This window comes from Leptonotus elevatus, chromosome 16, assembly GCF_054856555.1.
Source record: "Leptonotus elevatus isolate MCC_2025b chromosome 16, RoL_Lele_1.0, whole genome shotgun sequence".
In the NCBI taxonomy this organism is placed as follows: Eukaryota; Metazoa; Chordata; class Actinopteri; order Syngnathiformes; family Syngnathidae; genus Leptonotus; species Leptonotus elevatus.
Genome location: NC_141254.1, coordinates 17864247 through 17890884, shown reverse-complemented (window position 1 = coordinate 17890884; position 26638 = coordinate 17864247). Strand labels below are relative to the sequence as shown.

The 26638-nt window shown below is 39.5% G+C and overlaps 1 protein-coding gene across 7 annotated transcripts in view; it reads right to left on the bottom strand.

Moving 5' to 3' along the window:
• LOC147161107 (neurexin-2-like) overlaps nt 1-26638 on the bottom strand; it is a 148173-nt gene that overhangs the window by 12482 nt on the left and 109053 nt on the right. For all 7 annotated transcript variants that reach the window (XM_086057877.1, XM_086057881.1, XM_086057879.1 and 4 more), the window contains 2 exons: nt 10658-10839; nt 1431-1602 (listed from right to left, as the gene is read on the bottom strand). In XM_086057877.1, the coding sequence (XP_085914003.1) occupies nt 1431-1602; nt 10658-10839 (354 nt within the window). The remainder of the gene's footprint in view (nt 1-1430; nt 1603-10657; nt 10840-26638) is intronic.

Genomic DNA, 26638 nt, shown 5'->3' with positions numbered 1-26638 from the left:
AGTGTGAAAAGTCAAATAGTTGATTCATTACTGTCCAATAAAAAGCATGAATGCATTTTTTTTCACTTTGATGAAACTAAGAAAAAAAACTTGGCTTAAAAGAAAAAAAACTTGGCTTAAAAAAAAAAAAGCTTTCGGTTGGACAGCGACAACATTGTAGATAATAAAAACATTAACGGCAAGTGATTTGTTCTGGAGGTCAGTCAATTTCATGTGGAGCAAACGTACACATCACCAGTTGTGAGTCTTTAAAATAAATATCGATTATAAAGATGCTAGGAAATATGAACTCATACACGAACGAATACATGCATAAATAAACAAAAACTCAATATTAAGTAAACGGGCCAAAGTCAGCCAATGTCGTCAGCAGTGGGCTGGCGATGAATACATAAACAGGATTATGGCGTAACGTGGAAGAGGAGGCGCCATACATGACAGTTTAAGTCACTTTGGCTGTATTTAAAGCTTTCTTACACGCCTCAAATTGTCTATGCTGAAAAAATAAACTCATTCAAATCATATAATGAAATCATCGATTGCTAAAGTGGGAGTGAGAAGATACAGATGCGTGCGTGATTAAAATTTGTTTTTTTTTTGTGTGTACTTTCACCAGCAGCTGGAGGCAGAGAGGGAAGTTCCTTTTGGCGCGCCCGCCGCCGCCGCACCTGCTCTGAAGAAGGTCGATTGGGTTCAGAGCAGGTTAAAGAGCAGCCAGCCGTGATTACATGAAAGCAGTTTGCGTTTCCCTTTTCAATCTGCATGCAAATTAGGCGTGCAAGTACACAGGCGGGCGGAGCCTTAATCCCTTTTGGGTTTAAAATGTGGTTTCGATGAATACATTATCCCAGGTTTGTTTCCGGTGTGTGCGGAGTTGAGTCAATAACAGAATGTCAAGCCACTCGTCGTAACATTTTCCACTGGATTTCTTTTTTTTCACAATTCAATTGATATCTTTTGTGCTAAAAGACAGTAGATAGGCAACGTGACAACGTTTGCAGGATCCCATTAAGTAGTTATGATACTAAATGTGCAACTTTAACGACAACACCAAAGAGAAGCCATTTTTAGAAAAGGGGTGAGAAAAAAAAGAGCGGCTTTGAACGTACTTGCACGTGTGCATGTTTGCGTATCGGAGGCAGAAAAACGATTGCAGGAATGGCAGCTGCTGATGAAAGCCCTTTAACTGCAAGATACACTTAGCAAGACAGCTTCCGGCGAGTGTATCAGTGTCAGATTATGAGATTGTTTATGCAACTTGAAAAGGTCCACTATGGACATGTGGGTGGCAACTTAATGGATAGCTTTCAGAGTGATGCACAACTGCGGGAGCTGAATTCCGACCTCCAATCATTGGCGGAGTGAGCTCGAGGCAAAACATGCAGTGGACTGGCTTTCGTTTAGCACGCAGTGGCCGTCGTTAGCCTTACCTGGAGGGTAGCGCTCAATGACCGGATAGTTGTCCACCTGGAGCGTGGCATTGCCACCGCTGCGCGTGAAGCGGACAACATGGTACTTGCCGTCATTTACCATGACAGCAGGCTCGTCGATGGTGATGTCATCCGTCCCCACGTTGAAGATGACACCGATTTTGCCTTGATCCTGTAGGTGGCAAAAGCACAAATAATGAACAACGATGTTATATTGGGGAAGGAAATTCTCACTATTAGCTTTTTTGTCCAATCAGATTGCAGCCTCTCTGTGCTGCCATTTCTGAACAGCGAATTCAGAATCAGTTCTAATTCTTTCACCAAATTTCACATTTTTTTTTGGGCCCTCTGTTGGTTGGTCATCATGCATTGTTCTATTTCCGTAGACAGGTGCATGCGCACTCGCGGTAAAAGCTGCCGCATGTTCACTTTCATGCCGGAACAAGTCTAACTTTAAAAGTGTTTGCGTTACTCTCGCAGGCCGTTCTGGCTTTTCTTTTTCTTTTTCTTTTTTACCACCGTTACTATTCAATTTAGAAAGTTATATCATGTGACTAACCAATGTATCCATTGTGCATGTATACACTGCTAACTGGTTTCAGTGCATTTAGCGGATACGCCCACATTATATACGCAATATAAGAACACTTTTCTGTCTGTATCATTTTAAATATACAGTATATTTAATTTTTGACTTTGACTAAAATTTGCACATGAATAATTAATTCAATAAATTCATGGTTCAAACTAATGTACAAATATCAATGCAGCAAAAGCACTAATGAATGTCTTTGAAGTAATGTTATCTTAGTACAGGTACTTGAAAAAAAAAAAAAAAAAAGATCAGACACATTACACATTAATAACACATGAGCTGAGCTGAGTGGCCTAAAGTCAATTTTCTATCACAAATCCACACATGTATCGGACTGCTGATTTGAGCTACAAAGCACATATGCACAAAATGTAATTTCAATCGTTTCTAGTGGTTTTTGAATAAGAAAAAGCATTCTTAGATATTGTATATGCTTTTAAATTTTTTTTTTTTTTTACTTAAACAAACAAAACCAACAGCTGACAAGATAGCGTGTGCGAATGCAGGAGACCCTTTCCTTTGGCTACACGAGGGGTGGTCGAGATCAAAACCTTGTTGGGCCGGTGAAAGTTAAGCATATCCTTTGTGACACGAACAGTATGTTCAGCTCTTTCTTTAGGGTTCAGCATCGTTTCCTCTTAGCCGCCAGCTCAGGTTGCCTGACGTGGATCACTCCTGACACAATCCTGCTGTTCCTCCTTTGCTTGACCAACTTCCCCCCACCCACTCCCCCCCCCCCCCCCCTGTTTTCCTGCCGCTGTCTGCTACCGACAACCTTCCGCAAAGGTCAAAGCTGCTTCCCAAGATAGCCTTTGGGGGGCACTGGTGTCTTGCGCACCCCCTGACTGCCACACAAGGTCAAACTAGTGACGGCAGTGCGATAACCTGCGCGCTAATGTGCAGATGAGGAACTGGTTGGAAAAATGTCCTCGCTAGTCATACGACAGCTGAAAAACGATGGCAAGTGTTCAGTTTTGATTGCAGTAGTAGTTTGTGATGTTTACGTCATATAATGCAGATCTCATCATAATGCGCGGTTGTGCCTAATAAAGTGTCCAACGGGTGCATTTTGTTGCACATGAAACAAGCCAGCGGTACGCTAACGATTCATTCATTAGAGAGGCTCGTTGACGGGCGGTGACGTGACTATAATAAGAATGTCAGTTGTGCACAGTTCTATGTCGTGCACATGATTAATAATCATTATAATAAGCAAGTTTCAGCCTGCATATGTCTTTTGTCTCTCAGGCGGGTGGAATAAGATTATGCAGAGGCTGCGGGGCTTTCTTCCAACTTCCAGCTGCAGTATGGCACCTTCAACAAGACAGAGGAAGTGCAGGCAAATTGGGTGGGTGTCGTGTCTTGTTGAAATGAAAACGCGCTAGTCCTCTGTGGCACATGAAGACTACAATATTTACTGGCTTTACAGACAAGGTGTACATATCTTAAACACCGCATAGTGCTTCATATTTTGGAGTTTGCAGCGTCGCTGTCACATCCGCGCGCGCGCTTCCTCCCGAGCTTATTCCCTGATTTGTGCCATATTAGATCATTCCTCCTCCCTCACACTCCCGAAAATTGAATGACTGGCTGACTACGGAGACAGAAATATGCCTCCTCTTGCCTCCAAGGTGGCTGTTGCCGCTTCGGCTGCGGCGGCTGCGGTGTGATGTGAAAAGCTGTCTTAAAGCTTTGCTCGCCCTCTAATCATATGTAAAATCCTGCTGGAATCCTTTAGAATGCAAAAATAATTATTCATGCTGATGTGGTTTGTGTTACATGGGAAAGTGTTGAGTGTCTTCAGAAACCTCCAACATAACGCTACGGATATTTAAAGCTTGAACTGTCGGCTCCAGGCTTAGCAGGGCGACATATGCAGTGTGAGAGGGCTATTCTAACCTCATTTGCGCTATCCAACTATGTGACATTAATATCAGCTGGGTAAAAGAAGATTAAACCAAGTCACAAGTGTGTAAACCAGTGGTTCTTAACCACTTTGCTTATACGTATTCACCAAACCTGTCTTGATGGAAAAATAAAATAAATATATTTTTTTCTAATTCAAGACACAGGTAGAGGTTTTACTGGTGGAAAACAAATGAATAGGTATTGTTTTCATTGAATCTGGCTCTCTTCACTTTGAATTCAGAAAGTGTTGTGTTCTTGTGTTCCCCATCTCTGTGCATCTCAAGGAAGGGCTCCTCTAGTTTTGCTGGACAAAAACTGCTTAACGGCATTGCAAATCATGCAGTTTGAATCTTGACTTGGAACCCAGCAACACCAGATAAAATGAAAACAGCAGAGGCCCCAGAATTGAACCCTGTGGAACACCATACGTTCGTTATAAGGTTTAAGGGCTATGTAAACTTATGAGTTGCCTGTATAGTGAGAAAAAGGCTTAATGCCAATAAAATCCAAAATACTGTGGCAATTGTTTTGATCTTTTCAGAAGTCGAAGTTTGTTTGTTTTTTGACATGAGATGTGCATGTGAATTTTGGTGGCGATTCATTTTTGTGTCATTAAGCGACATTTAGATTTTGTAACATTTGCAGTTGGTTGGTTCAAACCTTGTTGGGCATCCATTGAAATATGTGGAAAAATCATGATTTTATCCTTATGAAACGTTTGCCTCAGTGTGCTTTTTCTTTTTTTCAAAACTGGCACAGATAAATGCTAAAATGAGGCTTTGTCCTTCCCACTTGTATTGTTGAAGTCAAACACTGCACAGTAATTCACCATTTTTTGAAGTTGGCTATCAATCAAATTTCTCATCGAAACACTCAATTAGCACTGGAAAATCACATTCCTCGACTTCTGACGTGTATAGAGAGAATTTACATGATTTAATGTCTCCTCCCCAACTTACATCTCTTCTACCATTTTACACCCTTCTGGCAATGCTGCCTTGTGCAGCCGCACATGGTACAGGACTGGATTATGGTCTTGAATATCAAGAGATTTCAATCAATCCGATGTATTCTTTTTTAGGAATGATCAGCCCTTAGCATGCCATTTATTTGAATATTGTCTGATGACGTTCGTTTTAAAGCATGACAAGCAAGCAAAATAAAAATTCCTGTACTGTTGCTCATGGTCTAATTTAGCCCATAATAACATTTCCGAGGTTGGAGTAGGTTTGCCAGAGGCATTTTTCTTTTTCGCTTGACTCAGTCAGATTACAAAACAAGTCCCAAAGGACCTTTCAAGTGCTGGCAAAGCAAAACTCCCGCACTCTTGTCCAAGTGAGCCGAAGAGAGGCCTTTTGCTATGACATTCATTTGCTCCCCTGTCTAGTCAAGAATCTACTTGAAGTGGCCTATAGGAGGTGCGAAATGAAACGCTGCATGATGTGTGTCGTTTGCTTCCCACAAGGACCTCATTTCTTGTGACGAAGGACTGAATGCATCACCTTGCCTGCAGCAAGCATGTTGGGCGGCTGTTTGTATGATGTAAGGACCACAGTGCAGACTATTTGACTTGTGACATGCCCCTCCAAGTGGAACACCTTTTAAATAACGCAAAGGCTTCTAGAAGGCCCGTGACAATCTGTTTTAGTCATCTGCATCAGTGAGTGAGTGAGTGCGATTCATAGCGGTTTTATCTCTTGTAATCCAATGGAACACTCAAATATCTCTTCATACTCAACGCATCGTCATGCTAATACGGCTAACACGCGGGACCCGGTAAATAAAAGCAATTTAAAGTGTTCTTTTAATCCCAACTGTGACCAAGCAAAGATCATTCCCCAGAGATGAAAGAAGTTCAGTGCCCTGGATTTCAGGGTGAAACACCCCCCCCCCCCCCCCACTGCCCGAAGCCAGCTGGGATAGGCTCCAGCACCCCTGCGACCCTTGTGAAGACAAGCGGTTAAGAAAATGTATGGATGGATGAAAGAAGTTCAATACTCAAAATTCCACATGCACAATTCTGTACACTAATATCGTTGCACTTTCCTCAGTGATAAAAGTCTCAACATTCGAAAAAAGTGAGTGCCATCGGAAGATATTATGTTGCCAGCAGTTTCAGCTAAATCTGTCATTAGCTTTGGGGAAGAAAAAAAAAATCTACCGAACTTCTTCAATTGGAAGACAATCCCTTCAGGAACAAAGAGGGAAAACGTTTTTTTTTATCATCACTTTCCGTTCAAAGCAAAGTCAGGAAAGGAGACACAAAAAAAAGCTACATTATGAAAATCCACAGGGACCTCACAGACGTCTGCCTAGCATGTTCACACCCTCAAAAATATACTTTTTTTTAATTACCTCACATTGTGTTTTCTCTCACTAACATTGTTTGCTCATTAAAAACAGCTGGATATTTTTTTGCTATCGAAACAGTAGAATTATTTTGTTGAATTATGTCCATATATCATCACAACTGTATCAGAAAGGAATTTAGTAGGAAAGTGTACCAGAAAAAGTAAAGTAGCATATTACGGACAAAATATAACAATGAAGGTTCTAGCCTGGGTTAGCGGTTAAATAAGGGTTTGAAAATTCTAAATTAGGGTTTCTAGGCCAGTGTAAGGGTTTCAAATCTGGATGTGGGTTTGTGTGTGTTGACCAATTGGAGTCTGTTGTCCGTTTTTGTTCCTTCATTTTTCATTACTTAAATTCACTTAAAATCGACCAAAACACTGGAAAAAGTAAGGTTAATAGATAAAGAATAAGATTGTCACTTTTTTTTTTTTTTTTACATGACCAGAATTACTCATTACACATTCACCAAATAACAGAACTTGAAATGGGTCCAGGGTACGCGACTACGCGTGATGCTGGACTCGCGCATTATACGTTCCCTATTTTCAACTCCTGAATTGAGTCACTTTGACCAAAGCGAGTCGAGCGATGAGGGATATGACTGCTATCTGTTGTATCTGAGCGCTTTGCTAGAGGAACCTCTCACTCCGTGAACTCTTTCACTGTCTGAGCATTTAATAATGTGTCGATGTGTCAAAGTGTTTGAGCGCTGCAAGTTGGCACCCCCGAAAAAAAAAAAGAAAAAGAGACACTTACAAGCTGTAAGCGTTGCTGTGCTTTTTGATCTCAGGGGGGGAAAAAAAAAAAAGTCATACGCTTGCATAACATCCAATGTAAGAACCACGGTCGATGTCGATTATACGGTGCAATATTTACGCCTTAAAGCACTCTTCCGTCAAATCCAATACCGTCTTCCCTGGGTAGATTTCAAAACTATTTTCGGAAATTAGAAAACAATTTTCCTAATGGTTTGTGGACCACAAACCGGTAGCATTAAACAGCAACCATGAAAGTGTGAAGGGGATCCAATAACAGCATCCAATATTAAAATATGCACTGGACTGAAAGCCGCATTAAGCAGCTGTGATTTTAATTATTACACCACTCGCAGACGTTTGACAGCTCTCTCCTCTGGTTTTCATCACGCCACATCTGTCCTGCGGCTACGTACTAAAAAGGCTGATTTCCCTCCAGAACGGACACACTTGATGACAGCTGCTGAGGTGTCGCTTGTTTCGCCAACAGACACTATACTTTATCACGTGAGAGATCGCCCTGGTTTTTTCGTGGTCATATTTGGTCGTTTTCACAGTTATGATAACGCTTTGGAATGCGGCAAGATCAATACTGGATATCAGATAATCAGATCCAGGAATGTGAATTTTTTTTATTAATGTTTGACTTTAGTTGATGTGATAATTTGTCTGGATTTGAACTACATGGTTCAAATGGAACAACTCAATTTGTTTCCCCTCTCAAGTAGCATAATACCAAGATGCATCATGGCAGGGCAAGAAAAAAGAAGAAGAATCTGGAATCTGGCCTCTTCAAACTCAAATGATCGGATAAGAGCTGTCAAAATTCAGCGATTATCAAATTAATCGACAACTATTTTAATAATCAAGTAATTGTTTGGAACCATTTTTTTTATTTAAAATTGTGCAAATTCTCTGATTTCCGCATATCAATATTGTTTTAATTGTTTATTGATTTCTGTAGTTTATGAAAGAAGACTGATCATCTTCTGTGTTTAATCAAAATAAGACATTTGCAAACATCTGTTTTGACCGAACCGAAAGCAATGACCGAATCGTTAAAGTAATTTAATCACTATACAAATACGAAGTAAGAAATAAACACCGATCACTGTTTTTTTATAATACACTTTAATGCAAAATCAAAATGAATCCGATTAGTCGATATATCTATTGAATAATCGATAGATTCATTGATCTAAAAATATTTGATAGTGACAAGCTGACAGCACTATATCAGATAAAACTCAACGCAATTTCAACATCATCGAAATACATATGCTACTTATGAATCGGTTATTTGAACTCTCAAGTGCATTATCCCCCCCCCCCCCCCCCTTTTTTTTTTCTAATTGAAGGCTACCATCAGCCCACTGGGAACTTGTCTGTTTTCGTCTTTTTTTTTGTCAGCCTTGGCTGGCTCGCCAATAACTTACACGTGGTGCAAACTGGCACGTTTCTTGACCCAATGAAAAATAAATAAACGTACAAATCGTTCACCGATTGAAGTTGTACTAATGTGGGGGAGGGAGGAGTAGGAGGAGGGAGAGTTAAGCGGTGTGTCTGTTCCATGTTGCTGTCTCCAAACACGAACGCATTTTCTTCACGTCGCTCGCCAAACAAAGTAGCCGTCTTTTCTGGGGCCAGAGCGATTCATGTTGTACAAACTTGCCACATTTGCCAGCTTTTCAGCACAATCTCATTTCCTAATTATGGCAACCTTCCTTTTCCACTGAGAGTGCTTTTTCCGCTTCTCAGCACTTCCACTGTCATCACCCGCCTTATGCTTGCCATTAGCCGTGATTGATGGGCTTATTTGACCGCAAAACACAAAACAATGGTACGAACAAGCTATAGTACAAGGAAAAGCGTGTTACCTGTAGAGATGGTACAATTCTGTCCTGTCTGGCATAGGTTGTGGCAAAACTTGTACTACACTTAAGGCAACCAAAAAACGTGGACTTGTCTAAGTACTGGGAACACCAACGGAAAAGCCAAAAGTGTGTAGAACACCGGGAGTGGATGGCTTCCAGCTGGAGTTTTCGAAACTTCTGAATGTTATGAGGTTGTCTTGGTTGACATGCCTCTGCAACTTCGCAAGCAGCTTGAAAGAAAGGCCAATTTTTAGTTTACAATAAATAATAATATGCTCCCTTGCTGTGTTCAGAAGCTCTTCCAAACACCGAGTTAGCATTTATGAGCTGAGAGCTGAGCTTTGATTGTCAATTGAAATGAAGAATTTCAAATACATGTATAAATGCAAGATTATTAATAGTTACGAAATGGCAATATAGTTCATCGTTATTGCAAAAATATGGAAACAATATGTTTTTCCTATATATATGCATGTCAAATATAATTTTTAATTTTTTGTAAATATATACATTGCGTATATGTATTACATTATTGGACATGATTGAATGCAGTGTGTGAATGTATGAACTTGTAGTATCATGTGAAAAGGGTAGACAGTATAAGCTTCGGCTTCAGTTGACACTTTTTGGTCTTTGTTTTTATATCTACATTTATTTTTTATTTATTGATTGTTATGACCAAATACACATAAAAAAGGAGACCAGTAGGGTGTGATTTAAATACAAGGGATCACAGTAGTGAGCCTTTTTGCTAACTTCTATTCAGAGTTTCTGTCGGGAAAGTTGAATCTCGGATCCAGGAGGTACAGTTTGTGTTTTGTCGAGATCGATAGGTGGATGCTTGCAGTGTCGGAAGTGATGCAGACTCTGTATGTGCCTGTTGTGCTGAGGAAATTGATCAATTTACTGTTCCCACCTCCTACCTATGGACAAGCTTTGGTTGCAGCAGAAAGAATCACGGATGCAAGCTCCTGCAGTGAGATGGGGGGGTGACCGGGCTTTTCCTTTTGATGCATCCTGAACGTGAGGTGCTGCTTAGTATGATGGCGTCCCGGTACCTTGTAACATATTGACGGCGGAGACTGTTATGCCCTTTGACCTTTTCTGCTATGCTTAATACATCGCTGTGCATCGGGTCCATAATGTTTGTTCCCATTCATGACTAGACTAGGCTTTTTTTATTCACTTTTTGATGTGAATGCTGCTTGATAAACTTCATTTTAACAGCGTCATTCAGTACTGCACAAAAAATCCAAACAAATTTAAAACTGCAGTATGTAAATAATAAGCATACATTAGTGAATAGTCTTGACATCTGACTTGATTGCATTCAAGGGCCAAACATGAGAAAATCCAGGCTTTAGAATTTTGTTTTGCACGTATTAAACATTTTGGGCTTTTTGTCTCTTAATTAATTCCATAAAGTCTTGTTTATAGAAGCTGATACATCCATTTATAATGGTTTCAGCTGAGACACAGCACTGAATTATTAAATATCCGGGCTTAACAAGCGAGCTTCGTTTGCTTGCTGCACACGATGGTTCAGTCTGAGCCACTCGCGGTCGTCTTCATAGAGAATTTAAGCGATGTTTGGTGAATAAAATTGTAAATATAACCACAAATGTTTTCATATTCACATACAGTAATTCACCTCATAACTAACACTATAAAATATTCCGAGAGCGAGAACGCTGATGAGTAAGCCGTGACCTTGTGGCAAAAGAATTTTATTCAAGCACTTACTATGTGCAGCTGAAGATAGTCTCCGAGCCCGTGGGTGCTTTCCACGCGCACCAAGATGGCGTCCTTCTGCAGGCTGCTGAAGCCCACGGCCAGCCGGTCGGCTCGGGTGCTCGGCCGCTCGTTGGGCGCCCAGGTGAACGTGATGAGAGCGCCTCCTTTCCCGAAGATGTACGTCGTTCCAGCTGCAGGTGGAACGAGAGACGTGTAAACAACAGCATTTTTTCCCCAAAAGTTCCTTTTGGTTAGTTGTTTCTTTCAGTCTGACATGCTCGAGGACAACTATTTGGACACTGTGTTTTTCTCGTAACCACAAGGGAGGTCAACCACATGCCAATTCACAAACTCACCTGCCACAATATTAAGTACACCTGAAAAATGCCTATTGGATGCTGAACTCAGCAGGCTATTTGTTCCTGCATCTTGGTGTTGTTATTTTCATGCACAGCTGGCTTGGGTTCACTTTGAATGTGTGATTGTTTAGCACAACTTCAATGAGCCGTTAACGAGAAATAGCGTTGCGCTAATTTTATAGTTATGTGAGAATGACGACAAACTGAGGTGTTTTCCGTTCTCACCAGCTGTCTTGGTTTGATTAATCGTTCACAGCAGTCATTCTCACATAGCAAAGCAACATAAAGTAGGTTCCAACATTACATAGGGTTGCATTGAGTCTAAGTTTAATAGAGGCAAGGTTAGAGCAACTTTACTTTTCTTGTTTGACATAGTCTTGGGGTACATTTGAGTGCAAAGTGTAACACTATGTGAAAAGCATCTATCTTCAAATGTTGTAAACTTACACTAACTAGTCAGGTTTCCATCCAATTGTTTTGAATTTTTTACTGAAAAAGAAGAAGACAAGGAAGCGATTGCGCCGTGCGATGACGTCGTATGCGTTTTCTTTTGTAATTCTTGATAAAACCGTAGTGTTTCTTTGCTGTTTTCCATCTAAAATGGCATTAATATTCGCTTTAATTAATTCCAAAAATATTTATTTTTCGTCATCCCCCCAAACATACATTAGTTTATCGTCCGACATTGCTTTGGTACCACAAATGTATGTGTGACGTAATATCCAGTCAAAATGTGCGACGTGTATCCGGTCTTGCCAGAGCTTATTCGCAAAACCTGTCCCTGTTTCTTCTTCTTTTCTTTTTGCCTTTTCCCTTCAGGAGTCACCACAGCGAATCAGTTGCCTCCATCTAACCCTGTCCTCTGCATCCTCTGTTCTTCATAGCCAAAATAAGCATTTTCCTTTTTTCGATACGCTTCAAAATCCATCCCCTCTCAAAGTGTAAAAATTGTGGTTTTGCAAATTTTGGGTCCTTTTTCGAATGTTTGCGTTTCCATGCAGTTTAATTTTCGCATTTCTTGAAAATTTGAAATTCGAAAAAAGGGCCCAAAATTCGAATAAAACTTTTTACGATTAGAAGGGGTGGATTTTGAAGCGTATCGAATTTTGGCTATGGAAACAGGTTTTGCGAATAACCGCTGACTAGACCGGATACACGTCGACGTTTTGACCGGATATCCGATTTGTAGTTCCACAGCAATGTCGGACGACAAAGTGAGGTATGTTTGGGGGGACGACAAAACAGAAATCTTTTTGGAATTAATTAAAGAAACGAATATTAATGCTATTTTAGATGGAAAGTAGCAAAGAAACACTCTGGTTTATCAAGAATTGCAAAAGCAAACTCAGACGACGTCATCGCATGGCGCAGTCGCTTCCTGGTCTTCTTCTTTTAAATTACTGGTAGATCACATCTCTATGGTGTATACCGCCACCTACAGCGGCGGAGTCCCCTCGCAATATTCGCAAAAGAAGAACAGATGGAAGCTGGCATAAGTCCGTTTTGCGCATTTTCAGTAAATTCGCTTAAAAAACGAAACAATGGGATGGAAACCTGACTTATTGAGGCACAAGCCACTTAAAAACGTCATCTTTTTTTCCACCCAATAATGCTTGCTTCACTCATGCAACAATAAATTGTTTGATTATTTTTACATTTGTGCCATACATTTTGAGTGTAGGTTTTATTATGGTTTTGTTGTTTTTGTAATTAATGTATAGTATTTTTGCAGCTCTTTTATGCTTCCTTGTCCTTTATTTCTGCACTGAATAACTGCTAATTTGACGGTAATTTTTTTTTCACTTTCATCTGAAAAATAGATTTTTTTTCGTATTTGGGGATACATACTGATTGATAGTTTCTAGTATAGTGTCAGGCGAGCTCACAATAAAGTTATTTCCATCTGGGTTTTTTGTTTGTGCGTTCTTATTATATTCTAATAAGACGGAGACAGAGTCTAAATATATATACTGTATAATAATTCAAAAGTGCTACAATGTTCAAGGATAGTTGAAGAGTGTTTCACAGTAGAGCAAGTCATTTTTCGGGAGGATGAACCGGTGGGGTTGGGCTGGTGGTGGATGAGTTGATGCACTTTTGGGAGAGCTTAGATTTGAGGGGCTGGCGGCAAACACGAAGCGACACGGATGTCCTCGCCGCGGCCGCGTGATACGAAAAAGCGGTGCCCCGCAGAAACGACAATTACCTCAGATAGTACAGCGGAAACGCTTGTCATTACGTTGTAGCTCTTAAAACAAGCGTTTGGGTCTGTCAGATGGATATTTTTCAAAAAGTGAATCAATAAAGCGAAGCGGGGAAGGAACACTTCAGACCTAATTGAAGCCTCAATTCATAGCATGAAAGATTTAAGTAGCCTTCAGCACGGTGTAATGGCCAGTTGCCACAAAGGTTCCTTTTATTGATAGCGGCTAACTCCTGCCTGATACTCAAAGACCTCCAAAGGCTTGAACATTACTTTGTGCTGACTTTGAATTCAATTAAAGGGCAGGTTCTCACACTGTGTGGGTTTTTTTTTCCTTACCACGCTAATCTTAATTAATATCGCGGATTTGCAGTCAAATGCGAGTCTGCGACATTAGTTACATGACGGAGTCGCAGTAAGTGAGCTTCATTGCTTTCTTTCTTGGACTGAATGTAATCTGCATCTGGCCTCACTTTGCCCTCCTTTCTATTCAGTGAAATCACTTTTCACTTTTTTTCACTTCAGACTGCTTTGAATTATTCACACAACCGTACATTCCTGCTGGGGCATGGGACGTAATTACTGTGTTTAGCGCGGACGAAACACTTGAGCTTCACGGCAGCTCAATTCATTGCAGCAAAAATAGCCATCTCAAATGAATATCTTAATATTATAATAATATCAAAAAAACACACGAGCACATCAAATTCAACAAATTTGGTCACAAAAATAATATATCAGATGATACTTGAAAATGGTTAATGTTATTGCAATATTAAGATGAAATGAGTTAATTTGAGGAAATGTACTGTAAAAATGCACAAATTGTTTATTAATTAAGGCAGAATGGAACATCTGAAGTACTGAATACCTCTGAAGAAGTACAATTCATAATTTGACCAAAATGTTCAAACCTTCATGCATATGCATGTTAACATATTGTCACAATATGTAATTGTCATGTAATTTAAAAACTGACGACACAGTTAATACGATTCTTATTTTGTTACAGTTTGACAGTGGTACAACATGTTGGGACATTTTTGTGTGTGGAATTTTGGATCCAATACAAGGCTCCACTTAAGGTAAGAATCATTCAAACTGATTTGAATTCATTTCCACCCAGATTTTATCTTGCCGTGGACCTCGTGTCCCTGACCTCATAATCAATGAATAACGATTGTTGTGATTCTTTGTCTGCGTCACCGCCACCCGCTTGACTTTTTGATTTGCTTCCTCTGTTGCCTTGACGACGGTGGTGCACCTGCAGCGTGTCATGATTAGTTGGCCTAATAAGTCGAGCCGCTCGTCAAAGTATTCTCATTTGCTGCTTTGCTAGCTGCTTACGACGACTTCTAAGTCCTGGTTTTGCTAAGTATACTCGCTTCGTATTTTGTTACCCGCTTAGTTTAGTATTTTTCCGCAGCGGCTTAGACCTCTTGCGCTCTTTGTTGATACTTTGATGGTTACGTTTTAAGCTAACCTCGTTGCGTATTGCAGCCTTTTGTACTTGTGTCCACGGCTCGTTACGTGCGCTTTCCGTTGGACTTTTCTTACGTTTTACTATGATACATTCTCCCGCGTGTTTTTGCCACGCTCCTTCATCTACGAAATACGTTTTGTAAATACAATTGTGGTCTGCTCTCTGGGATCCAACACACACACACACACACACACACATACTCCTAACAACAACAGGCCAAAACATTTGCTGTATTTTTGGTGCAAAAATTAAAAGTACATTCTGAAGATATTCCCAATTATTATTATATTATTGCAGAGCAATCGGAAATTTCTTAACAAAAATGAGCAAAGTTTTTTGAGCATCAAATCCTGAGTAACAGCCAAACTTCAGAATGTCATCAGTGCGCCATCTAGTGGACAAAATTAGCAACAACCGTAACTTTTTGTGAAAAACTGCAATTTGTGTTCTGTCCTCAGTTTTGGCCCGTGTGCCTTATGTTTGATAGTAAAGTTCTAAATGTGATGATTTTTTTTAGTACATTGGCAAAACTCATCTTAACAAAATGACTAATGATTTGCTAAATTGTCAATGCCTGGTTCAGATTGCATCCAACCAGATGGGCTAGGGTCCAACTCACTGGATTCATATTTAGTATACATTTGCTTTCTTCATCTTCAAATGAGTATTCTAAGCACTGCGAAGTTGATGTCACACAACTTTTAAGGTTAAAGTCACTTTCACAACTCTTAAATGATTTTTCTGTTTATTCCTATGAAATTAGCAAACTCAGCGACCCAATTCCAACATCCTCAAGGTCAAATGACAGAAGTGACCATCAGCCCGGAACAACATCAGCGAGTCTTTCATGCCTTCTCTATTTTTGAAAGCCTTTTCCTCTAAAGTGTCTGTGCTTGCCTTGATTCGCGGAAGACACACATTTACAGTTCTGCTTATTGAAGTACTAAATCCAGTGAGACGGCGAGTGACTTGCCTTGAATGCTTTAGCAGCAAATCAATCTTACAATTCCAAAGCATACCCCGGCAAACTTATTGCTTATTGTCACAACAACTCCACAGTAAATGACTTGCAAACCCCCTGCAATGTATTGGAACAAATGCGAATGTATGCACAGGATAAGTGCAGTTGAGGAAAGGACGGATGGATATGACAATTGCAGAGGAGCACTTGATATTGACGGCACATTATAATGCTATTGTACATATTAAATTGGAAAACAACTTCATCACTTTCATTTACGCCCATCTTAAAAGTGATAAATCAATCAGCTGAGACAGCAAGTCGTGACTTTAAAGTGGTGTCTTCTTACCAATCCGCCATCTGCAGTAGGCATGTATCAAATAAAGCCAATGCTAAACGAGTCTGGTTTAGACTATTACGACAAAAGTCCCGTTGCTCTTGGATGACGCATCTCTCTCCTCTCCCCGGCTCTCTCTCACTAACCTCCATCTCACACGATGGTGCTTCTCATCTCTCAAGGCCATCTGAGAATCTAACAGCAAAACGTGCATCGTATTCACTGATTTAAAACTCATGTTGCTACCCGCTTAGGTGCACATTGCTAATAATGATAATAAAGTAGAAATCGTCGTAGATAACAATGTTATCCCCATTGGAACGTATTTTACAAAAAAGTGCAGAAACACACGGAGGTCAAGCAAACTCCACACAGGAAAGATTCACACAAAAGTCAAGATTCAAACCGTGACAGATGTACATGCCAGCCACTAGGCCACCGTGCTGCTTTCAATCAAATAGACTGCTCATAAAAAGTCAAAATCCAAATAAAAATGTGACCTCTATGCCAAAATCAATTGCTATTATAATAGTTTAGAGTGACTGGAAATGGTTACTGAAATTCAAGGCTTTCAATTTGCACGTACAGTCATGGAGGCCATGTTATGACAACTTGCTTTGTAATTGCTTGTATACAAAATTGCAGGGCCTCTGGAGTGATTTCTCACCTGCCAAGAGTGCAATACAACCAAGTAAGCAAGTCTGTTGCTGTCTATTTGTGAAAGTGTCTGCGAGCCAACCGTTCAACACTTTTTACCTCACTGTTACATAACAGTGTGTTTTTATGATGCGTCCTTTAAATGCAAATTCAATCAACATACACATCCGAGTTCAATCAAACAAAACATGACGTTATGCAGTTGCTATAAATGTATTTTCTGTAATAATTTTTTTTTTTTTACTTTCAATTCCGCCATTTCAAACTTCATTTTGCACACCTGCTGTCAACAGCGGGCAAATCCAATAAAGTGAGTGAACAAACAATTTAGCTGCTGCTGTTTGGGATCTTAGTAAATCAGGCCCTAGTTGTCTTCATGGGGGCTCACTTTTTAGTCAGCTCGCCGAGCGATGCGGAAGAAGAGACAGCAGCAAAATGCTCATGTTAACACGGGCATTTCTTTATGATTTAAATTGTGAAAAACAACAAAAAACACAAGTGTCTCCTTTAATGGTTCTTCCCTGGTCCATGCGTCACATCTCTATAATCTTATGGGAATACATGCAGTTTTTTTTTTTATCAAGAAAAGAAACAACTCAATCAACAATCATAACAAATGTAAAAGTGTGAAAAACAGACGGCAAAACTAGAATAACATTTTGTAGCATGCCAAGTACTGACTTACATTTGTACCACAAATTCTAAATATTTGTTCCATGAGAGTATATTGTAATAATTTATTCCCAACAGTCTACTATTTTCGCTATTTGATAGGCTTTCTATTGCTATTACTGCACTGCTTCCAGTAAGTGCATTGCCGCGTCAATGTAATTCGTTTTTGTACAGGGTTCATACTCCATTTACAACATGATACTGGTGGTATTAATACCTGGATTAAGTCAGGTAAATCCCCACTGAGGGCCCAGGTCGCTGCATTAGGTAGCGCTAAAACCTCTGCCGAGTTTCAGCTGTAAACAAAAGTGGTACTGTTTTGTGCTAGCTAGCAGGCTACTTCCAAGTTCATTGAGAAAGATAAAAGATGTCAGGAAGATTTACATTCTATGACAGCGGAGTGGTAATTTAACTCATATAGAGTGAAAATAAATTCCTCTAACAAAAGTGAATACAATGTATTTGTACGTTAGCTAACAGGCTACATCAGGTTCATGGAGAATGATGTAAAATGTTAGCATTAAACCATTTGTAGCCTATTTTTGGGCAGGGGACACAGGTGGCAAATCCAGGTCCAGAAAGTAAAAACCCTGCCACAGTTTGGCTTTAGCCCCAGGTGCTAGCTAGCTAGCTCCCTAGCAGGCAACAGAGCCAAAAATATGTACAAAATATGTTTTAGTACATTGGCAAAACTCACCTTAACAAAATGAGAAAAACTGAAATGAAGAATTAAGTTTTGGCAAAAAAATAAATAAAAATCTGCCAATAAAGTAAAAAAAAAAGAAGACTTGAACATATACTGAACTAAAATTGACCAACCTTATAATCAGTAAGGGGAAAAATGCTTGCTATATCTCAGTTCATTGAGAATGATATATGATAAAAACTCATCTCAAATCAACTTTATTCATAACGAGCTTTAAAAACAACCACCACTGTATACCGGTACATAAAAAAACGCTATCATTTGCACGCCCCAATGTCTTATCCCAACAGTCCCATTGTAACTCAACAAACAATCCAGCAAACAGCAATCAAAACAATCGCGCTCGCGCTCGCCCTCGGGCTTGGGGGAGGTAAAATCCGTATATAATGGAACAAATGTTCACATTAAAGCGGGCTCCTACACATCCTAAACCCAACAAAACCCAATCCCATGTGTGAGCTCATCTCATGCACAGGCTTGCCTTGTCGTCATACATCACACAGGTCAGAAGACTCATCAAGCGATAGATCCATCCGCATTTTACAGGAGCCGTCACGCTCTAAATAATTCCCTCAAACCACCCTCGGCTGCTACGTCTTGGCGGTAATGTGCGCACCCGCTGCAACATTATAAATGTGTTTCTATGCCACGTTGCATTGACTACCCACTCAAAAACCTTCCGTCCTTTCTCCTTTGTGCTCTCGGCCTACTGAGTGCACAACAGACGAGGCAATGAGCGATAGGCTCCAGCGCACGCTGGTGGTAATTTGTATCACGCTTCACGGTTTGACGCAAAGAGGAAAAGCAAAAAAAAAAAAAAGAAAAGAAAAAGAAACTGAGCTCGCTGACGAATAGAACTCAAATGAGGGAGTGCTGGCATGTACAAATGTTTTATGTACGGGATGAAGTTAATAATGAATCAGACTAAATAAAAACACTTTTCATCAGACTTCATGAGATGAGTGATTCCCGACCACTGTGCCGCGGCACATAAGTGTGCGTAATTTCACTTAATTGGTCTAAAAATCATATTTATTTTCTACAAATAATGAGTCTTTGTTCATTTATCTATGCCAGTGACGTATAGTGACAGGCACAACAATGAAATGCTCTTCCACTATTTGGCAGAAGGTACAATTCAATTGTGTATACAAGCCCAGATTTGTTGTCACTATCTAATATTTTTAGAATCAATGAATCTATTGATTATTCAATCAATTAATCAACTAATTTGATTCATTTTAATTTTGCATTAAAGTGTATTACAAAAGCATTTTGTTCCTGATTAATGTTTATTAAACGGTGATTGGTGTTTATCTTGTACTGCGTACTCGTATAGTGATTAAAAATAAGGGGTATTGAAGTTCTACTATATTACCGGTTTGGTCATTGTTTTCCAAAGTAAAAACACAGATGCTTGCAAATGTCTTATGTTGATTAAACATAGAAAATAATCAGTCTTCTTTCATGAAGGACTACAGAAATCAGTCAACAATTACTGTTGATATGCTGAAATCACGAGGATTTGGACAATTTTAAATAAAAAAATGGCTCCAAACGATTACTCGATTATTGAAATAGTTGTCAATTAATTTGATAATCGATTCTTGTTGATTAATCGATTAATTTTGACAGCTCTATATTGGAGTATATACTCTTTTTGTTTCTAATGTTTTGGCTCAATTAAGGTGAGGAAACACTTTTGCACACGCTATTGAATACAAGCTCTAAAATAACAAGACAGTTTGATGGACACTGCCAGAAAGTTGTACATTTATCAGCGTGTATTATAAATACTTTATTATTGCGCTTGCAACACACCTCAGTTTTAATATAGTGTTTGTCTTGGATGCAAGTGCATATTTCCATATCTAGGGATTCAAAAGACAATATTTTTATAGTCGATAAACTTCCCATTAATGACCTGTCAGCCCCCTAGCAGGGTTAGAATGACAAAATAACCTACCGTGGACTCATTATGTGGAAAAGAGAGCAACACAGAATTTAATAGGGGAGGTAAAAAAAAAACAAGCTGATCGATTAAGAATATAAACTTACATTAAACTCCAAAACTGTGAGCAATTCTCGCCGCCGCTGAGATTTATGTAGAGATATTAAGTCTGAATTTGCCGTCTGACTTATGACATTTGAAGCCCACTTCTTTCACGCTCTATTAAATTTGGCTCAGTGAAATGATGAAAATGAATAGTTGAGCCTGAAGGCTGACTGAGAGGACATATGCTATTCACTGGAAATGATGGCGCCGGAGTGAGAAAGTGGCAGCGGGCCTCGCCGACACACACGGAGGTCTTCAATTAAGCTCCACGGAAGATCTGCTACGCAGACCTCAGATGCATCGTGAAACAACGATTGTTTAAGGTCACATATGTGAGACACACCCAGACTGAAATGGGCGAACCCGATATAATCATGTTAACATACTCCTACACTTCACTTCACTTCACTTCACTTGGGTCGTCATAAAAATGTTCCAATGAAATTGTGAGATGCTGCGTTGGGATTGATAAAAGCCCTTTGGATCTACTTTTATTAGAACACAGGAGGCTCGCTCCCCTTGTCTCACATCTTTTTATGTTTTACTATTTTCTTCTCCGTTTTAGTATTGTTTTTATGTGGTGTTTTTCTGTATTTGACCATAAACGCGGCTGCTGCGGCACAGACAATTTCCTGCAAAGGAAATATCAATAAAATAAATTATCTCTAACTATCGTACAACAATGGTAAATGGGTTTTCTCTTGTATAGCTTTTTACCTCCAAGGTACTTACAGCGCTTTTAACACTATCTCCTCCCTTCACCTTCTGATGTGATGACGCAGCATCAAGAGAAACGGGGGATTTAGTGCATTTTCTTTAAGCACTATTCATACCATCCTAAATCAGTACAATGTCAAAAATCAAGTATCCCGAAAAGATCACATCAAAACTGCACTCGGCAGATAATAACGACAAATAGTCTCACCTTTGATGAGAATCATCGAGTCATACAGTATATTCTAAAATAATGAAAAGGGGGAAAAAAAACATCTCCATAATTCTACTCCTCTCCGTGCTTTTCTCAGTACATATTGCAGGCGTGAATGAACAAAATGTCGTACATGAAGGATGCTCTTTTCTTCCTTCAGCAAAAGGAAACATAATCCAATCCCGCTCCCCTTTTATTGTAATGGTCCGGACTCTTAATAGTCCTCACTAATGCAAATGCCAGACCTCTCCAGACAGTTCAGAGACAAGGCATTTCCCTGGAGTGCAATATATATACATACATACTATTTTTAAGACACACCAACCCAAGTTTGAAATGCTTGAAGCTGTGGTTTTAACTCAGTTTACTTTGTTATCTTGCGGAATTGATTCATGGAAGACTGAGGTGGCAAATCCAGATCCAGAAAGTAAAAACCCTGCCACAGTTTGGCTTTAACCCCTGACCCCTATCAAGCTAGAAAGCTAGCTAGCATCTTGGGCTAAAGCCAAACTGTGGCAGGGTTTTTACTTTCTGGACCTGGATTTTCCACTTCTGATGGAAGAACCTATTAACTTTTTGGGATAAAAACAAAAACAAAAAACAACCTAAGTTCAAATCTTGATATTTGAATCCCGACGAGTTAAATATGACATTTTTTTACACAGGTTCCTTCAGACTATGCCACTGAGGGGCGAACGTTTGCGACACTAGCGAATGTTGATTTCTCATCAGGCTTGGTGTGACAAGGAAAAACATACAAACTGTGATGAACATTTGCGAATCTTGAACGAACCCTGACAGGAGCGCGCATTCGCGACAGGCTTTAATTTCTCAACAAATGAAGCATAAAATGACAAAAATCTGACCTCAGGACGGTGGATAGCTGTAATGGTGTACATATGAGGAAAGGAATTATACATTTATATACGATCGGTAGTAGAATCAAATGGAAATTCCACCAATCAAACTGTGAAGTCAGAAAGAAATAATTGAAACATATAATACGGTAGCACCTTGACTGACACCATCTTTTGCTTTGACTTGCTAGCAAACATTTGAGATAGGAAAACTAAATGATGGCACCAAATTCAACTCAACTCATCGAGCTGTTACATATTTAAAACAACCCCATTACATACAGCCTTAGGCAAGTCTGTTAGCCTAATGCTAACACAATAGCATCGGTGTTTTAAATCCTTTAAGCAACGGATATTTGGACACAAACGGTGCACACAGACAGACAGACAATATACAAATAGCGACAGGCATATATTCATATAATCTATACTATTACAGCAATCTACTGAGTCACTTAACTGTGAAACTCGTCTTCGTTTTGTTTCTGTCTGCCTCCTGGTAGCCAAGGTGCAAACACCAATAAGAGCACAATGAAAAGTGTCACATTCAGTTCTTTGTCTCTCCAACTCATTTTCAACCGAGCGGATGCAAGCAGCATGACAGCGATAATGTGCCTGCATATAAAATGCATGCAACCTGCCCACACGCCTTTAAATAGACCACCGAGAATGCCCTCACTCTGCTGGTGTACCGTTCATGCAACACACCTCAAGTCGGTTCTGTGGCAGAATATATTCATACAGTCAAGTTGAAGTCATCCCCCCCCACACATCTGCTGCGATGCGACGCGACGCGACCCAGTCTTCTTTAAACGAGAAAACTAACAAAACATGACCCTCACAATTAAAAGCGGCAGCGACAACCACAAGATGATGTGATGACCTTGTCGAGTCTTTTCAATCCAATTTGCGGACGCGCTTTCCTCAATGGATTTCGTTATCATTCGCATTCCTTCGGAGAAACTCATTTCACACTCAAGAGTCATTGCAGCGCCGCAGCAATTTACAAACATATAAAGCTTGTTGTTTATATGTGATATGGTTTTCTTGAATGCAGCTCTTGCATTCATTACGCATGATTTCTTTTCCATTATACCAAATGTGCCATTTTATTTTGGTCAAATGTTCCTTTTAGTTTATGCTCAGATTTATTTGCCAGTTGGTGTCCAAAGTAATTCCGATATGAGAGGTAATAAAAGGCACAACAAAACAAGAATTTTTAAAGCTTGTTTTCCTTGTCTGCTGCATATGACGGCGTATTAGGCCCACGTATAAATATATATTTTTTTAGAGGGTGGGGACAATATTCCGAGAAAAAATTGAGAGTTTAGAAAGTGGCAGATTTGTGAGAAAAAAAAACTCGAGAAATACGAGAAACTACCACGTAGCGTAGCTATAGTCTAATGTGAGGATTCGTTGGTGGTTAATGGGACACTGTTTATAAAATAAAAAGGATGGATGGAGACGGATTCATTGTTGTAGTTGATCTGACGAATGAAGTATGGAATCATTCCAGTGAGTCTCTTCAGCACGTGGGGGGTGTTGGGAGCATGAAGATGAGATCACCTACAGACCAATCCTTGTTGAGTTCCAGTGGAGTGCGTATGTGGTCTACCACACAGGGGGTCATAGCGCGGCCAAGTCTAAGTGGGAAGAGGTTAGATCAGCAAAATGCTGCATAATAATAATAGACGTGAAGCAACATTGATGTCAAGAGGCAGAGGCCCAACGACTTGAGGGTGAGAACGCAGAACTGCACTGAGACGGAAGTCGGCAATAATAGATAATCACGTTCAGGAATGTAAGAACGTTGGAGGGAAGGGAATATGTTCGGGAATATTTAGAGGAAAACTAAAAACTTGATAGGGTAAAATAGGGCTTTGCAATAACTCGAAATTCAATTACAATTTCAATTATTACACTCCATAATTAGAAAATCTGCGGAATCGTAAAAAAAAAAAAGATTAATACTAATTTTTGAGTTTTTTAAATTTATACATTTGCAACTTAAAAAAAAAAAAAAAAACTTATTTACTACTTACTACTTAAAGAGGCCCCAGAATTGAACCGACACCAGACGTTCCGTTATAAATGTGAATTCATATTGCGCAAATTTGTCCGACCACTTTTTATTTTTTGCTCGACATAGTGAGCATGAAGGGATTACAATAATAAAGAAATCACATGACGCACCATCACAACAGCCACAAGTCAACTACTGAGCTGCCCAATGCAGTTCTTGCCCATCCCCACATACGGGGAAATGCTGGAGAAAACGTTTTAGAGCAAAAACTGTGAATATATTGTAGAGAAAACATTTGAAAGTGACAGAGAAACATGTTTTTGAATTCTTGTGCAAATAGCGAGAATGTTAGGATAGAATGTTCTAGAATGAAGTATTTCATTAATGTTCATTTATTTTTTTGAAAATGAACCCAAATAAATTCTATATTCTTCTTCTTAGCCAGTTCCATTTGACTTTAACCTGACAACATATGGATTGTTTCACACACTTACCTGGCGAGGAGCACAAGCGTTTAAAAAAAAAAGAAATTGCAAGTAGGTTGAACAACAGTAGGCTAGATAGCATCTATCAAGAATTCTTTGCTCTTTTTTCAGATCTGGTAAACCTCTTGGTAAGTTAGCATCCGCATTTTGAAAACCTGAAGCTGTCCCCTCCATCTCCTCAAATGATGCTGCGTGTTGCTGAAATTATTTTGTCATCTGCCACAATTGTATCGAGCGCCATTTCATATTTGTCTTCGCACAAATCAAGTCAATTTGGCTTGCCTGATTCCAGAAATTCTCCAGTTATCATGGCAACCTTCTCAATAGACATTTTATGATCTAGTGCACTCAGGTAGCACAATTTTTGGACAAATGGAAAGTATATTTCCATTACCATCCCGATATGGACTTTTAACCTTTATAGACCAACATTAAGTGAAGGCTGGCAGCAGGTTGTAATGGTCAGTGCACAGTGGTATCATTTCATGCGCTATGTGAGGTTTTTTGTTCAGCGACACTGAAAGAAAGTAGAAATGACACTTAAATTGAATTTCAAAGTAATTGCCTTATTGCATAATCTTTCAGAGGAGCTATGCTTCTATCAAACTGTCAGGCAGTGGAAATGGTAACTCTGGCACTCCTTCCAGAGAATAAAACATTTTCGAACAAAGGTTGCGATGATTGACACAAATTTACTCTTTACTTAAGTAAGGATGGACATCAACATTCCTCCTTTTTCTTTCATGCTAATTCATGTTTGACACTTACAATCAAAATGACCTCCAATCTTGCCTTGAAGCTGTGTTCACTGAACATATGAACGGAAAATGTTCACATGGAGTCATCTTACTGATGTATGTAACACACTCCACACAAAATGTAAGTGATCACCACTACAGTCTCGGGATGTACGATAATGGCAATATCGGTATATCGCAATATTAAAACTGCCACAATATCATCGTCGTCATGAAATTTAAAGCAACACATCACTTTAAAAGGCCAAGTTGTCCATTTGTGCAGTTCTAGCACCCTCTGGTGGTTAGTTTCTTAGTGCAGTTTCATTTTAGCTATGCATGTTTTGGCCATCTACATTTAAGACCCATGCTAATAGCCAGATGAAGGGAAACTTAACATGATACATGTACTATTTGAGCTATCTGTTTAATTACAGTATGCCCTAAGCTAATTAGCATTGTATGGACGAGACATCATTTTAAAATATTAAAATTTAAAATAAAGACTATTTCTTTGTCAATGCTGTTACGCACAAAAAATATATATAATTCTCCCAATATCGTGAGTTTTTTTTTTACAGTATCGTGAGCTTTTTTTGCCTCGCCAACCTCCCCAAGATATTGTGAAAAATATCGTATTGTGACATTTATATCGTGATAATATCGTATGGTGGCATTTGGTTATTGCTACAGTCAATTGGAAGAAACGCAGCAGCAGTCTTATCTCGTATTTTGCTCATGAACACACGTGTTAAAATTCCAAACAACCTCGTAGCGTGATGATGACCTGTGAATTCTAAGCAAGGCATTTATTATGTTGCACTAAAGCAAAGTTATTCTGTGAAGCATGTACAGTCCTTCAGAGCAAACAGCAGCAACCCTACACAATAAGGGTAATTGAAAATGTATCAGTGAGTTCTTTGGAGTGTTTTTTAAATAGGTCCGCTTAATCACGAGCTTTGCCTCGCCTGTAAAATCCCCGTCCATAACCATTTGGGCTGTAATAATAGCACTGATGTAATTCCTCACATTTTTCGCCCCCCTTTTTTAAAGGCTGACAAAACTGCTGTGATGAAAAAGACGACAATCCACCGGGGTCCTATTTTACAGGACATAAAAGTGAGCGTTTTCGGAAGACATTTCAAAGTGTAATCTAAAAAGAAGCTCTGGTGTCGGAGCTTTTGAGAAACGCCGCTAGATTGATGTTAATTGCGGAGGATAGTTCATTCCTTAACATCCTTCAGCGGCACAAAGAGCGTACTTTGCCGTTAATTGAATCCCTCAAACAAATACACATAGTGTATGATGTGACGATACAAACGTGGCGAAATTGATTCCGCTCGGTCGCATAGGGGAAAAGGGGAAGCACGTCTGATGTGATGTTGATGTGCGTGCCGAGTGTTTAATCATGCACAAGCAGCAGGCACATGCAGGATATCATCTTGAGCGCCACTCTTAACATTTTGATTCCAAAAAATGCGATTGCTTTCAAATCGGTCTTACCGTGGCCCCCTCTGGTGAGAAAG